Source organism: Caloenas nicobarica, chromosome 2 (genome assembly GCF_036013445.1).
Source record: "Caloenas nicobarica isolate bCalNic1 chromosome 2, bCalNic1.hap1, whole genome shotgun sequence".
Classification (NCBI taxonomy): Eukaryota; Metazoa; Chordata; class Aves; order Columbiformes; family Columbidae; genus Caloenas; species Caloenas nicobarica.
Window position 1 is genome coordinate 49,368,216 of NC_088246.1, and position 13,958 is coordinate 49,382,173.

A 13,958-nucleotide genomic window follows, 5' to 3' on the forward strand; every position below is an offset into this window, starting at 1 on the left:
CACTTTTCATTTGAGTTCATCCAATGTAATTGAAGCAGAAAAGGGTTTACATCTCTAAGTTATCAGAAAAATATGATTCGAAGTTATAGTTTAACCACTTACTGGAAAGTTTAATTCTCTTTTAGAGCTCTCATCTCAGGATTGTTTTATGCTGCGTCATGGAAAGACTAATAAATCTGACAAATTTGAATGGGAGGAGATTTTGCCAGATGGCATAATACATTATCCAAGTACACCCAAGCATGAGGAAAAATAGGTTGTGATACTTGTTTCTTTAATACCAGTTCTGTAAGATCTAATACTCATTTCATTTGCACTCTTCTAAAATGAATGAAACATGTTCATGGAAATAAAAGTTTTATACTTAGGGAAATGTGAATTTGGGAACTGACACTTAATAATTTAAATAGTGAAAAATTTCCAAGACTTTGCTACTTGAATATGCAGTAAATAAACCTTCATTTGCGAGCTTCTTAAGCCATATTTTTTGAAAATTTTTCATTTTAGGTTGGTGATTCCTCTCAAAGCACCATTGTTCCTTTGACACTAGCGGTTTGTTTTCAACTGATAAGTGCTTGTCATCTGGAAAGTCAGCCCTGTGTCTGATATAACAAAAGGGAATAGTTGTGCTCCTTTCTTCCATATGTTTCCAATTACCATGAACTGTGTGATAAAGGGCATGTGCTCTTTGTTTCTGTCCAGTTTCTGTCTGTTACCCTTCTGGGTTTCTACTAGTGAATAAATTGCTTTGTGCTTTATGCAGCAGAACAGCTGGAATTAGACTTCCGTATTAGACTTCAGCGGTATGTTGATCCTATATTTAAAAAGAAAATTACAATACCTACAACTACTTCTCAATGATCTCAAAGCCTTTTTTCAGCATGTTGGTTTTGTTTGGTTTTAATTGGAATGTAGGATACCAGATTAATTTACAAGCATGGAGTGGCTAAAAAGCAGAGCGTGCTGCTTTCTATCCTGCTCTTTCTTAAAAGCGAACATGCGTATGCTTATAAAAAATTGATTGCTATCTCTGGAGCCTGGAAATCTCCACCTGCAAAATGTGGAGAGCAGGCTGTAGCTTTCCTGGATTATGTACCTCAGGGCTACCACAAGGCACCATGGCATGCAAGTGGAGAGATGAATATTTATCTCCATTGACTTCTTGTCTCTGAACTGACCTGAGCCGTTGCTCTTATTCTGTTGCCTTACGAACACCATTTGATTCCTGTCCTTTGCATTGTATTTCAGTTTCAGCCCTGAAACTGAAAGGTGACACAACCTCTTGAAAAATGTAATTGATGTGGAATCTGGTTGCTTTGCTTTGCAGATATGATGTAAAAAAACCAATCGATAATCTTGGCTGAAACTGTAATAACCAAGGTCGAATGTGCTGGTTTTTATTAGGAAAAGCTCTGAATATAGACTTTTTTTTTTTGCCTTATGTTAATTCTCTAAATATCTCTGTTACTTCAGGGGTACCTCTGTTTGCCATACATGGCGCTGCAGCAGCATCATCTCCTGTCAGATGTGACGGTCCGTGGCTTTGTTGCAGGAGCCACCAATATCCTGTTCCGTCAGCAGAAGTATCTGAGTGATGCGATTGTGGAAGTATGAATCTTTGCATTTGAACTTCTTGAAATGAGGAGAAGAGTTCATGGGGAGAAGCAGAGATCGTATTTTAAATACAGCTTTGAAGTTTCACATTGATGCCCAGATTTTGAATTACTTCCCTATGAGATAAATTCTTAAATGCAGAAGCTTATTGAATTTGTATCATTTGTTAGGATAGGGTTAGATAAACTGCAAAACTGATACATGTTTTTCTGTATATTCTTATAGCCAATATTTTTACTTGCAAGGCACTTCTTAAATATTTATTTCGTTGCTGGTGTAATTTTACTTTTCATGTCACGGGCTTTTTTCATGACTTGGTAATAAGGTCTTCCAAAATAATTGCATTCTGCTGAGAAACAGATACAGTTGGATAATAAAGCACATTGCTATTGACTTCCTCCTGATTTAATCAAGATGTTAAAAAAAAAAAAGTATTTAAGAAAACACTATATCATTTCTAGCGAATAGATACAACTATATAATCAGCATTTGGTAACCTAAGATAGCTGCTTATGGGTAACCAACTTAATATAGTAAAGTGATGATGAAAGAGCCTCTGGAAAAATACGTGTAAGCACCAAATTCTGCTGCCAAATCCTGTCAAATAAGCAGCTTTTACTGTGTGCCAGGAAGACGATCTGTTTCTGGTTATATCAGAGCAGTATCTGACTTTCTGAGAACAGTTAATTCATTATTCCTTGGGCCATTTGTTTCTTCTTGATATTTTGGGGGACTGTGGGTTTAAATTTAGGTAGCAATATATAGTAGCATACATAAGCAGTTTTATTTAGATAAATGTTTACCCTTGGAATTATTTCAAACAGATAGAAGATGCCCACGTACAAATCCACGACCCAGAACTCCGTAAGATCCTGAACCCAACAACTGCTGACCTCCGGTTTGCAGATTACTTGGTGAAGCATGTAACTGAGAATAGAGACGACGTTTTCCTGGATGGCACTGGTTGGGAAGGAGGAGATGAGTGGATCAGGGCTCAGTTCAGTGCTTATCTTCATGCCCTGCTCGCTGCTGTGATGCAACCAGGTACCTTGTCTAGGGACTGAGATGTGGGTGGGCGTAATAACCATTTGCTCTGTTGCGTTAAGCGTGTGGCCTATTGTTGGATCTCCCTCTGCTTAGTGTTTCATTTTAGGCTGCTTGTTTGGTTCTCCTTGGCCATCCTTGTTATTCCTTGGCAAGCTTATTACTAATTCTTACTTCACAGCCTTACAGACATTTTCTTCTTTGACTCCTTGGTTTAATTAAGCTTTCCTCATAAGTAGAAGTATGTGAAACCCCATATATGATGAGACTCGTACAAACTGAGTTGTCTTAGAGACTCTATTGCAACCTGAAGTTAATTTTGGGGAACTACTTGGATTCAAGGAGACATGAAGTTAAGTGGCTGTTTTGAAAAAGTTTTACTAGGCTGTTCCATCTCGTTTCCCTTCCTGCCATGGTCTTAATTAGGGATTCACGTAAGTGAAAAGTGTCATCTAGAGAATTTATAAGCTTGTATTTTCTGAAGTTCAACATTTTTTGTCTTAACTCAGAGGGAATTCTCTATGTTCCAACCTTTTGTGCATAAATATAACTAAAAGAGTCAGTGTTTTATTTGTGGAAAATGTTTAGTTTGCCCAGCACTGACCCTGTTAACTCAATTCTCATCATGATTATTCTCTATTCACATCGATTAACTATTCAGATATTGTTCTGAGGTAGTTGTGAGAAAACATGGGATTGAGAACTTGATTTTAAAGTCTGAGAGATGCTAAGTTCTTTGACAACATTAATATTTTAAGGTGATTATCTAGTCGGTATGAAATGTCAGGGTTTTCTGGAAACTCCTGCTACTTCACTGGATGGCTCTAAAATTATTTGCTATGCTCTTTAGTGTTTATAGGGGATATTGTTGTATTGATATTGCGGTTTTGGAGTGGATTTGGGGTTTACTAAATTTGATTGAGTAATAACACAGTACAGTAAAGCCCAGTGTATCTGACAAAGACGAATGCAAATGATGTTTTTGGTTTTAGTTGTTATGTGGCCATTCTCTCCCCTTTCCTGTCTTTGCCCAGAAAATAAGTTGAGGCCTATGTTTGGATGACTTTTTGTTTTTTTCTGGATGAGCTCTTTACTTATAACTTCATAAAGAAATTAAAAATAAGAAAAGTATTTTTTTAAGCTGCCTTGTTGTTGGTTTGGGGGGGGCGGGCTGGGGGCTTTTTGGGTTTTTTGTTGGTTTTTTGTTGTTGTGGTTTTTTCTTTGTCTCTTGTTCTGGTGTTGTATATTTAAGAGACTTTAAAGTGAAAATAGTAAAACATTTTTGAAGCGCCCAGTTCTTGGTACTAGAATTTTACTTGTCTCTTATAAGACCCTGGAAAAATTTAATTTTTCTTTAGAAGAAAAAGAGTAATTTGTCTTGTATTACATCTCTAACGAATTGCTGCAAATTCATATCTTCATTTTAATTTAACAGACAATGAAAAGACTTTGTCAGACTTTGGAACGGCATTTGTAGCAGCCTGGAAAAATACCCACAACTACAGAGTATGGAATAGCAACAAGCATCCAGCTATTGCAGAGGTAAATTCTAGGTAAGGAAACTTCTTTTTTTTTTTTTTTTTTTTTTAAAAAAACATTTAGTATGGAGACCTCCTAGCATGTGTAGTCAGGCACACCGTTCTGTAGAATTACAGCATTCTCCTTGTTCCTCCTATAAAGCCCCAAGGGTGAAACTTTGGGGCCCTGTTTGGTAAGTACAGAAAGCAAGTATTTCTGTTCTTTGATACCTTACTCTAATTCTGGGCTATAGTTTTATGAAGAATAATATATCCAGAGTCAGGAGAAGTGAAGCTTGTTTGAGTAAGTTGATTGTTGGCTGTCCCCAGCTATAAAAAGTTTGCCATTCCTCAGGAATCATCCTCAGATGGTTCTGTTATTAATTACTTCCAGGTGTCCAGGGAATAGCCAGGTCTAGGGTTGTCATTGATGGGGGTGGAGGGGACCTGGCTGGTTCATGTTGCATCTGCTACGCTTTGGATTGTTTTATGTGTATTTTCACTCGAAGATTAGATGACATGAGGCTTGGTAACGCTGTACTCGTGCACAGCCAATAGTTTGGCATGGGTTGTTGCTATACTGCAAGGGAGTTTTGTTTGCTTTTGCTGTGTCAGCTGCTGTAGCCTGAAGAAGATTTTTCTTTAGACCTACAAAGCTCTTTAGGTCTACTTATGGGATGCGTTTTTCATTTTTTATTTGCTTTGTGTTGCTAGGAGGTGCTTCTGCCTTAGCATGAAGAGATTGTTACTGTCTGGTCTGTAAATAGAAGGTGCCTTACAGGTAAAGAAGAAATCCAAGGTTGAATAGTGACTGGGACCTAACCTTCTGTAAAGTGATTAGTAGTATAACTACAAAAGCCGCAGAGAGGAGTACAACTAATAATTGTATGAGATGGATTCATCGTGAAAAAATGAATACTTAATGTTTTCTCGGGTTTTTCCTCCTCTTCTAGCCACCCATTCCAGGGACAGTACTCAGTATCAGATGTGAAATTAAGATTGTCACAGTAAGTATATGGTACTTTGTGTGTTTTCTTTAGAAGTGTGGTCAAATATTAATAACTATATAACTTTTGCTGTGATGAACTAAACAAAATAATAATTTGAGTTGGCCACGTACATGAAACTATACTCAGCATTCTCTTGCGAAACATCACCACATCTGAAGATGGAACATTTGCCTGAAATAGAGAAAAACAGTGCTAATGCACTATTTTGTGTTGGACTTTACGTAACAGAGCTCTGATATTTTTGCATTGCAATTAAGGCTTTTGTATCTTTATTTTTAAATTGTAAACTGAAGCTGTTAAAAATTTCATCAGTGTTTGTATGTTGACTTCGGGTCTCATTACTAGGAGAAAACAGCTTTTTAAAAAATCGGCTGTGCTTTTCTTTCCAAATGATGATAGTATCTGTCATCATTTTGCATTTCTTTAACAAAAGCGTGAGTGTAAACTGTACTTGATAAAAAATTTAATCTTGGAGCAAGATACAAAGTAAACTCTTTTTAGAAAAAGTATAGTGACCGATCAGTAGCACTTACTGTTTTGTTTAAAGTTTATATATTGGGGCTAAAATTTCTCGAAAGTACTGCAAATCTGCCTTTGTAATTTAGAACACAAATGCATTTTGGTAAACATTTAGGAAAGGTATAAAGTGTGCTGTTTAAGAATGAACTGCTGGGTGTTTTGATTCCTGTCTTGCTGACAGTGTCTTTTCTTCTCTGAGAAGCTCGCCTAACTGATCTATGTGGATAAGATGCATGCAGGAATTATGGGCTTGATCATATATATGTAAAAAACTATATGTATGCTATGTAAATCTGTGTGAGCATTGATAAATATTTTAACTCTGTATATTTTATTTACACCTGGAAGTAAGAAGTCAGTCAACTAACAGTCTTCAGTATCTCTCTTATTTAGCTCTGTGCAAAACAGTGAACGTGGAAAGAAAATTGGAAATGTGATGGTTTCTACCAGCCGAAATGTTGTACAAACAGGAAAAGCTGTAGGTAAGAAACTTACAAACACAAGTTTCAAAAACAAAAGCAGCATTTTGAGGGGTAAAGCTGCTGCCGGATGCTCTATGTATTGTGTAATAGTGGGAAGAGAAGTAGCTAGACAAAGGAATTAGTGTAAATTCATTTTCCAATTTGTGCTGGAGATTAGTGAGGAAAGCGAGATGTTCAGGTAAAAGCTTTCATGTAAGCCGGGATTGCTTAGACTGCAACACCACCTTCTGCATTGAGCTGTCCTCAAGTTTATATCACTTTGAAACTGTCCAGAGCTGGTTGAAATCAGAGGGAGACTTTGTCTCAGTTTCTGTAGGTTTTGCAGTAGTCTGTAATGTTCTGGAAAAGTAATTGCTGCACTTGAACAGGGACAACACCACATTGTCATCTTGCGGTGTGAGATAATGTGAGTTCACCCACTGAAGAATCTGATAGTTGTTCTGCAGTAGCTTTGCTAAATTTTTTATCTTCCTTTTTTATTCCATGGGAGTCTTCCTGCTCTTTTTTCCCTGTTGTACGCACTGGCAAGGAGCACCTTTCGGTGCAAAGTCTGGCAAGCCTTCCAGGGCAAAGGACAACATAGGCCATTTCTGCTGAGCTACTACTATGGACTTGAGTTTTAAATCCCAAATTGGACAACTAGCTGATTGTGTGATTTTTTTTTTTTTTTTTTTTAATATTTTCCTTTGGTCTTTGTAGTAGCTTAGTAATGATAATGCTACACTACTGACCTCCTTTATTTCATTTTGTAATACAGGTCAATCAGTTGGAGGAGCCTTCACGAGTGCGAAATCAGCTATGTCATCGTGGTTTTCCACTTTCACGCAGTCAACCCAAAGCCTCGGGGACTAAATTATGGTTTTTCAGAATGCTGCTGGATATTTCAGGTGCAATGCTTTCTCTGAGCTGTAAAAAGACTGCTCCAAAACATAGGAGTGGGAATTAACTACACAGGACCAAAATAAGGTATATGTTGCTTGCAAGCAGATGTGGAATGTTATCATTCAGTTTCACCAGAAGTATAGAAGAATGGTGAGTGTCCCCATGCAACGGGATGGCCTTTGCAGTATATTGGTTATATTTTAAATGACTACTTTTCTTTAAAACTGAGCCTTTATAAAGACAGTAGCAAACAGGGCTTGTTGCAAGCCAAATGTGTTTGACTTTAGATTTGTACATTTTCCTGGATGTTAAAAATATTTATGTAAACTAGTTATATTTTTCAATCCAAATAGCCAAATGTTTGTGAATTCTTGTTAGAAATAGGCAGAGTATAAATACTGATTCCTCTTTGAGGTTGGATTGGAGAGCATCTCTGCAGAAAGTATATGGTGGAAACCCTTAAAGGGTTCCAAGCCAGGTGGAACTTTCTCGCTTTCACCTACAAGCTAAAATCAGTAGGGTGCAGAGTAGGACTTAAAGGTTTTATTCCTTTCTCCTCTGTAGCCACGTTACAGTTGTTTGCATTAATCTGTCTCTAACTCTCTTTATGTCCCCAGATCTGTGTGATGGTTGCACAGTCAGTATTTTCTGGATGTTATGCAGCAGAGATTTATAACTTGGTGTATGATTTGGCTGTGTTTTTACGCTGGGACATGAATGGGATTCCAGTTGGAGAGGTCTCTTCAGGAAAAGTATTACAAAACAATTCTCCCAAATTGGGATTGGGTCATAGACAGTTTTGTGAGGTCTTGCTCTATTGGGATGTAATTACACCATCAATGTAGTTACATACATACAAATACCAAGTACTAAGAACTCCTAAAACTAGAACTAGCACAGTAGCGAACTCTGCGTGGCCTTTTTTTTTTTTTTTTTGCCAGTAAGGTTATGAAGACTCTTCCAAATGAAAATCAGCTTTATCGATTTTTCTGTGTTGACTCAGGGAATGTTGCGTTTGGATAACTACTTTTTTCGTAAGGAAAGTAACACTAGAATTGAGAGTGACTGAAATGGCTTGGTGCATATCCTTGCGTGAAGAAATGTAATAGTTTATATGAAAAGATGGGGCATAATGGTGTATTTCGTGTGTAACATGCATGCGGTGTATTCCACTTCCTACATTTCCTGATTCTGAGAGAGATTATTTCCTGTTTCTTGCAATGTGTGTGCCTCTATATGCCTTCTAATGTCCCCACGTAATAGCTGTTAATATTTACTACATTATATTGTCAAACATTCCAACTTTCTGTAGTAAAAGGCTCTTTGTTTATCGCCTCATCAGTATCTGTCAGCATTTTGCCATGTTCTTCTCTGGGGCCAAGATTTCAAGTCATGGTTATTTCTTCTGTTCCTCAAATAAAATACAGCAGCTGTGCAAGAGATAAACAAGAAGACTTGAATGTAACTTGTTATAAGAAATCAAGTTCTAATTTATTTAGGTGCATTTGAAAACCTAGTAGAAAAGTGGCACTTGAATCATGTAGTTATTCTTCAACAACTTGGTTTTCAGTTTTATTGCTTCAAACAGCAATTAAAAAACACAGGATCTGGTTTAAAGTGTTCATTTTTTTCTTCCAGGGCAAACTAGATAGAATAGCCATGGAAAACCTGGGAGTATACACCTGGTTTGAGTAGTTTTCATTCGAGGAGGGCAAAAAAGGTCCCTAAAGCTCCGCTAATCTTCTGCTTCTGACATACAAGTAAAATGTATCTATAGAACTGCAACTATTGCTCCTGGTCTCCTTGTGTATTTGTGTCTCCTAAAACTTCTGATGCTCTTTTCTGGTTTATTCTTCAACTCTGTAATAGACATTTATGTCTTTTCAAAGACTTAAGTGCAGGAAGAGCTCTGGTGAAATAAGACTAGGGCTGCATTTATTCCTGATGAGTCTGTAGCGTTCTGATTCAGTGTGCAGATAAGAAAATAATCTAAAATAATTACTTGCTTTTGTGGAATGGCTAACATATTATCTGCTATATGGGATTTAAGTGGTCAGGCTCATGTTGTAGTGAAGACTGACTAAGAGTGCGTAAAGGATTTAAAGCACCTATAAAACTAACTTCAGCAACTTAAGGCACACTAGGTAAAGCTGGGCTTAGGAGCTCATGATGGTGAGGCCAGTGGTTGGTATTTAAATGTACAAGGCATAGAAACAGGATCTGCAAGGATCCCTTTTCAATATCTTTGTCACCACCTCACCTGTGTTTCTTCTGTAGAATTCTCCTCTGCCCCAAATTTGTATAGCAAATTTGTTAGGTCTCTGCATTCCCCTTTCTCCCACAGACTCCCTCACTGGCCCACGGATATTTAGAAAGCTGACTATATAGAGAGAGATTTATTTTCTTTTTGGTAGACGGATGTGAGGGAAGGCAGAATGAGGTGCTCTCTGCAGTGCTAAACTGATGCATGGCTGCTTGCTGCTTTGTACAGGGACGCTGTTATATGAAACTTTGCAGTATTTCTCTTATGGGCAAGAAGACAAGAAAGATCTTTCTCTGCAGTCTTTTTCCCACTGTCCCAGCTGTCTCTGTTGTGGAGCCAAACATACAACCTGATTAAGAGTATTTTCCTTTGTTTACAAATGATAGAATAAGAAAATTGTATTCATTTTCCATCTTTTTAAGAACTGGCATCCTGCTAGCAAGTTGGACTGTCATTTAAACTCGTATAGTGATTAAGACTCATGCAGTGGGTGGAGATGAAGCAATCTTCATAATATGTGGTCTTCATTAATGTGTGTTTGCTCTTTGACATTTGCTTAAACTTACTTTTGGGCTGTAGGAAGGCATGCAGCTACTGGGGTTCATTTAAGTTCGTGTAGTTCTCTTTTAAATTTGATGGTCGTAACCTCTTTAGTTAAATCCAATGCAAATACAAGTTATTTTCCTCCCCTCTGTTTGAAAATTTCTAGTGCAAGCATTATTGCTTATTCAGATATATTTAGGCAGTTGACTTCCAAGACCCATTTCTGCACTGCAAGAAGCGCCGAGTCCTAAATGAGTTGGTGATAGTGCCTCAAATGAGTCAACTGAAGTGATTGTTACAGCTCTGTTGTGACGTATGAAACAGGGGTATTGCTGGCTGGCAGTGTGTGGCATGAACAGGTAATACAACAGTGCACCTCTCAACTTTCTGGCATCAAAGGAATCAACCTCTGCTTTTTGTATGTGCCACCATTTGAGGAACTGCCTATTGAGCACAGATCTGAGATATAAGTCCCCCAAAACCCCACAAGACTAACTATTGTTGACCTAATATTTCATTTGATTAGAACGTTCAGCATTTTTCATCAATCATTTTTACGTCATAACCTTAATTCCTGTGCACATCCGACACCAGTTTCCTCAAATATCACAATGTAATTATCATTTTTAGATCAGTGTTCTAGTACATTGCACTTGTTTGACCTTGCACAGCTGTTTTAAGCACCTTTTGTAATTAAATTTTAGTATTTTGCCTAAACAAGCTTCTGATTTCCATAGAAATTATTACTAAGCAGAGAAATTACTGTGACAGTATTTAATTGTAAAAGTGAAGGCGTGAATGCAGTTTTTAAACATAGAAACTGTTGCTTGATAATTGAACATACAAGTAATGTATTTGATTTTCCTTGTGCTGCTTGAATAAATAAATACACCCAGGCTGTTTAAAGCTCTGCTGCTCAAAAAGCTGTATTATTTTAAGAAATGAATCCCACTGGAAGACAATTGCAGGCATCTGGTTTTGATATTGGTAGCTGCTTGTAATACACTGACAGTCTTTTTGAAATGTGTCTTCCATTCAAACTGACCGTGGATGTCGTTTTTGCAAATTTAGGACAAGAGGATCCTCTGGTGTGACTTTTTATTCCCTATTGGTTCTGGCTCATTGTGAATTGATTAAAGTCTTCAGTAGGTCACAGACCTCTGTTACATCAGTAAGAACTCTAGGTACAGCTGTAAAATTTTGATCTAGATTTAACTTGAAAACAGTACGTCATTCGTGGGGATCGTTGCATCTAGTAAAAATCAGGATGCTGAGTAAATTAATTGCTTCACATCCAGCTCTCTGCCATAGCCAGCTAGTCACTAGAAGTTTACTTTAAAAATTTAAAACTTCTACTGTAACTGTCACTGTACCTAGCTGAGAATGATTTGGCAAATTACTGTTTCCAGTAGGAAGGAACGTAACTGCGTTGAGGAACATTCAGATGTGAATTACATGTAGCTTATGCCTAGAAGATGGTTGCAATTCTCTAAAACTTGTTTTTTTGACTGATGCAAGCAGTTGTTCAAACACATTGACAGATAAATCTGCAGCACGTTGTTTATGCAGTGTCATTTTACTTTCTTGCACGTATTTGGTTTTCATTAAAAAGGGCAACTTGGAGAGTATTCATTAAAGGCAGAAACACTACGTTATTGTACTATGATTAAAAATGTATGACAAATGGCTTCATGGTGTTCTGAGTCTTTAATACTACAGTAGAGGAGAAACTGACTTAAAAAAACAGGAACAGAGCTTTAGTTCTGTGATGTTTCTGGTCTTGACCCCATTCTATATCAAACATTAGAAGCGGTGTTTGGATTCGTGAACAAAATATGGAGATGGACCTTACACAGATGACTTTATTCCCTGCAAGTTGGTATCATATGTGCACAACACCTGTACACAGGTGGCTTAATCTCATTTGTGGTGGAACTTGGAAGTCTAGCTGTCTTGTTGAGTCCTCCTACATAGGTTCAAAATTGCTTCATTGTACACTGCTCCTCTTGTAATACTATCGAAAACCAACTACCAGAAAAATAAGATTTTTTTTTTTGTTACTTCCCTGCCTGAATTTTTTTACTAATGTTGATGAAGGCATAATTACTATTTGCCTCAATAGTACCAGAAAACATCTACACAATCTTTTTGTCTTAATCTAGATCACAAAGAAAGTAGCACTGCTTTCTGGATCAGGCAAGCATAAAGAAAATCAAGAATGTTTAGACTGAAGAAAGAACAGTTACCTGAAGTGAAGGCAGATGTAGAGGTGTTTTGTTGTCTTAAAAACAATGTGAGGAATAACATCACTTGCATACTGTATGAAAGAGATGGAAAATACTGAGGAAGCAAACTCTGTCTCATCTCTGAATTTAGAGGCTTTATGAAATGCACACAGAAACACCGTGGAGAATTTAAAAGTTCAGGCATAACAAAGAGTGGCAAAAAATAATGCTGAGCTTAATGTATTGCCTACTACAACCTGTGGTTACTGGCCTTTGCTGCTTTTAATAAATTATGTGTATCTGTATTTTGATGTGTGTAATGCTCTGTGAAAAGAGCTGGCTGAAGAGTATGTCCACTCTTAAATTGTGGAACTTGTTTCTTAATATATTTTTTTCTTTACAATAAAAACATCTGCTCAGAGTTAAATTACCCAGCCATACCTCTTGCACTTTCTAAATGAAATCTCAGTATCAAGATTTAGCTTGATGTTTAGCACATAATCTGAATAGACTTTAAGGTCTACACTACATCAGTACCTTTTTAGTACCTTTTATTATCCTGTTTACTGGCTCTTCGGTCATATTATTGCAGTAGAGTGTATGTATGTGTTCAGTACAATATACTGTTTTAAGAGATGAAGTATGACCAGTCATACTTCAGCACTGGTATTAGTACTTTGCTTAAACCCTTTCTTTGCTCAAAGAAAGATATCTAGTTTTGCAAGTTGGACCAGGCCACAAAAGAGCGATGTGTTTTGAGAGCAGGAGAGGAGAAAATCACAGAGAAAATCACTTTTACTACTTTCATTTTCAATTACTTCTATTACTTTATTTCACCTTCATGCTGTCTCATCTTCTCCATTAGCCCTTTCCTCCATGTCAAAGCTTCTCTAACTTGGTATTGACCCAGGTGTTGCTCTCACCTGCTGGTTCAGGCTGTTTAACCAACCTCTTCCACGCTGAACTTGGGAGGTGTGTGAAGATGTACAGATTTCATATAGATTGCCTGCCAGCATTGTAAGTGATCCCTACATTTCATTCAGTCTGCTAATCCTCTCCCAGACTATGAACTCTAGGAGTAAGAATTCTTCTGAATTGTACTCATGATAAATGCAGGAGGGAGATATTTTGAATAATTCTGGAGTGGAACTTTGTCTGGCTAATGTTGAATGTGAAGTGGAAAGAAACTGGTTTTAAGGGCAAGCCTGCTTCAGAGTCTGCCTAAATTGAAGCTCCTTTCATATAGGAATCCAGATCGAAAAAGAGAAAACTATTTGAATGTAAATAGGAAACAGAGGATGAAAAACAGTAGCGTGCTAAGAAGTTCAGTGGTCTGCAGGGGTGTTCCTTAGCTGCACTGCAATGTGGCAGGTGCTTGTGCATCTTAACAGAAGCACTGAGAATCGAAAGGAGAAATGTGGAAAGCACTGTTTCAAACCAGGCAGTGCTTAAAATATTTTTAAAAATAATATTTAGAATTGTATCAGGTTATTTTCACCTAAAATTAACTATCCATCTGATTCTGTTCTCTGTAAAGCTTGACACAATTCACTGCCCTAGATCTGACTGATCCCCTTAGGGGAAAAAAAAAAAGTTGCAATGAGTTATGTATTTAAACAACCATAGAAATGAGTGGATGCATTAAAATTGAGCAGAGGCCAGATTGTTTCTTTTTATTACTTCAGGTAGGAAGAACTGAAACTATGTAGGAATAACCTGAAGTAGTTCTACCAGAAAAGAAGCAAGCTTTGGCAAATACAGCAAAGCTTGAGGACAAAGTTGATTCATGTAAATGTACTTTAAAGCCAAGTACAGGTTGAATAGGCTACTATTAGGCTGAAGCTTTGTAGTAAGATAC

General features: G+C 37.3%; 1 protein-coding gene across 2 annotated transcripts in view; it reads left to right on the plus strand.

The window, feature by feature from the left end:
- AVL9 (AVL9 cell migration associated) overlaps positions 1-11,512 on the plus strand; it is a 40,284-nt gene extending 28,772 nt beyond the window's left edge. Inside the window, exons 11-16 of one of the 2 annotated variants that reach the window (XM_065629953.1) lie at positions 1,474-1,608; positions 2,439-2,658; positions 4,095-4,212; positions 5,130-5,183; positions 6,099-6,187; positions 6,945-11,512. In XM_065629953.1, the coding sequence (XP_065486025.1) occupies positions 1,474-1,608; positions 2,439-2,658; positions 4,095-4,212; positions 5,130-5,183; positions 6,099-6,187; positions 6,945-7,039 (711 nt within the window). In that variant the 3' untranslated portion in view covers positions 7,040-11,512. Of the gene's footprint in view, positions 1-1,473; positions 1,609-2,438; positions 2,659-4,094; positions 4,213-5,129; positions 5,184-6,082; positions 6,188-6,944 lie in introns of those variants that run through there. The other variant, XM_065629954.1, reaches the window with a different exon arrangement.
- Positions 11,513-13,958: the final 2,446 nt, after the last annotated feature.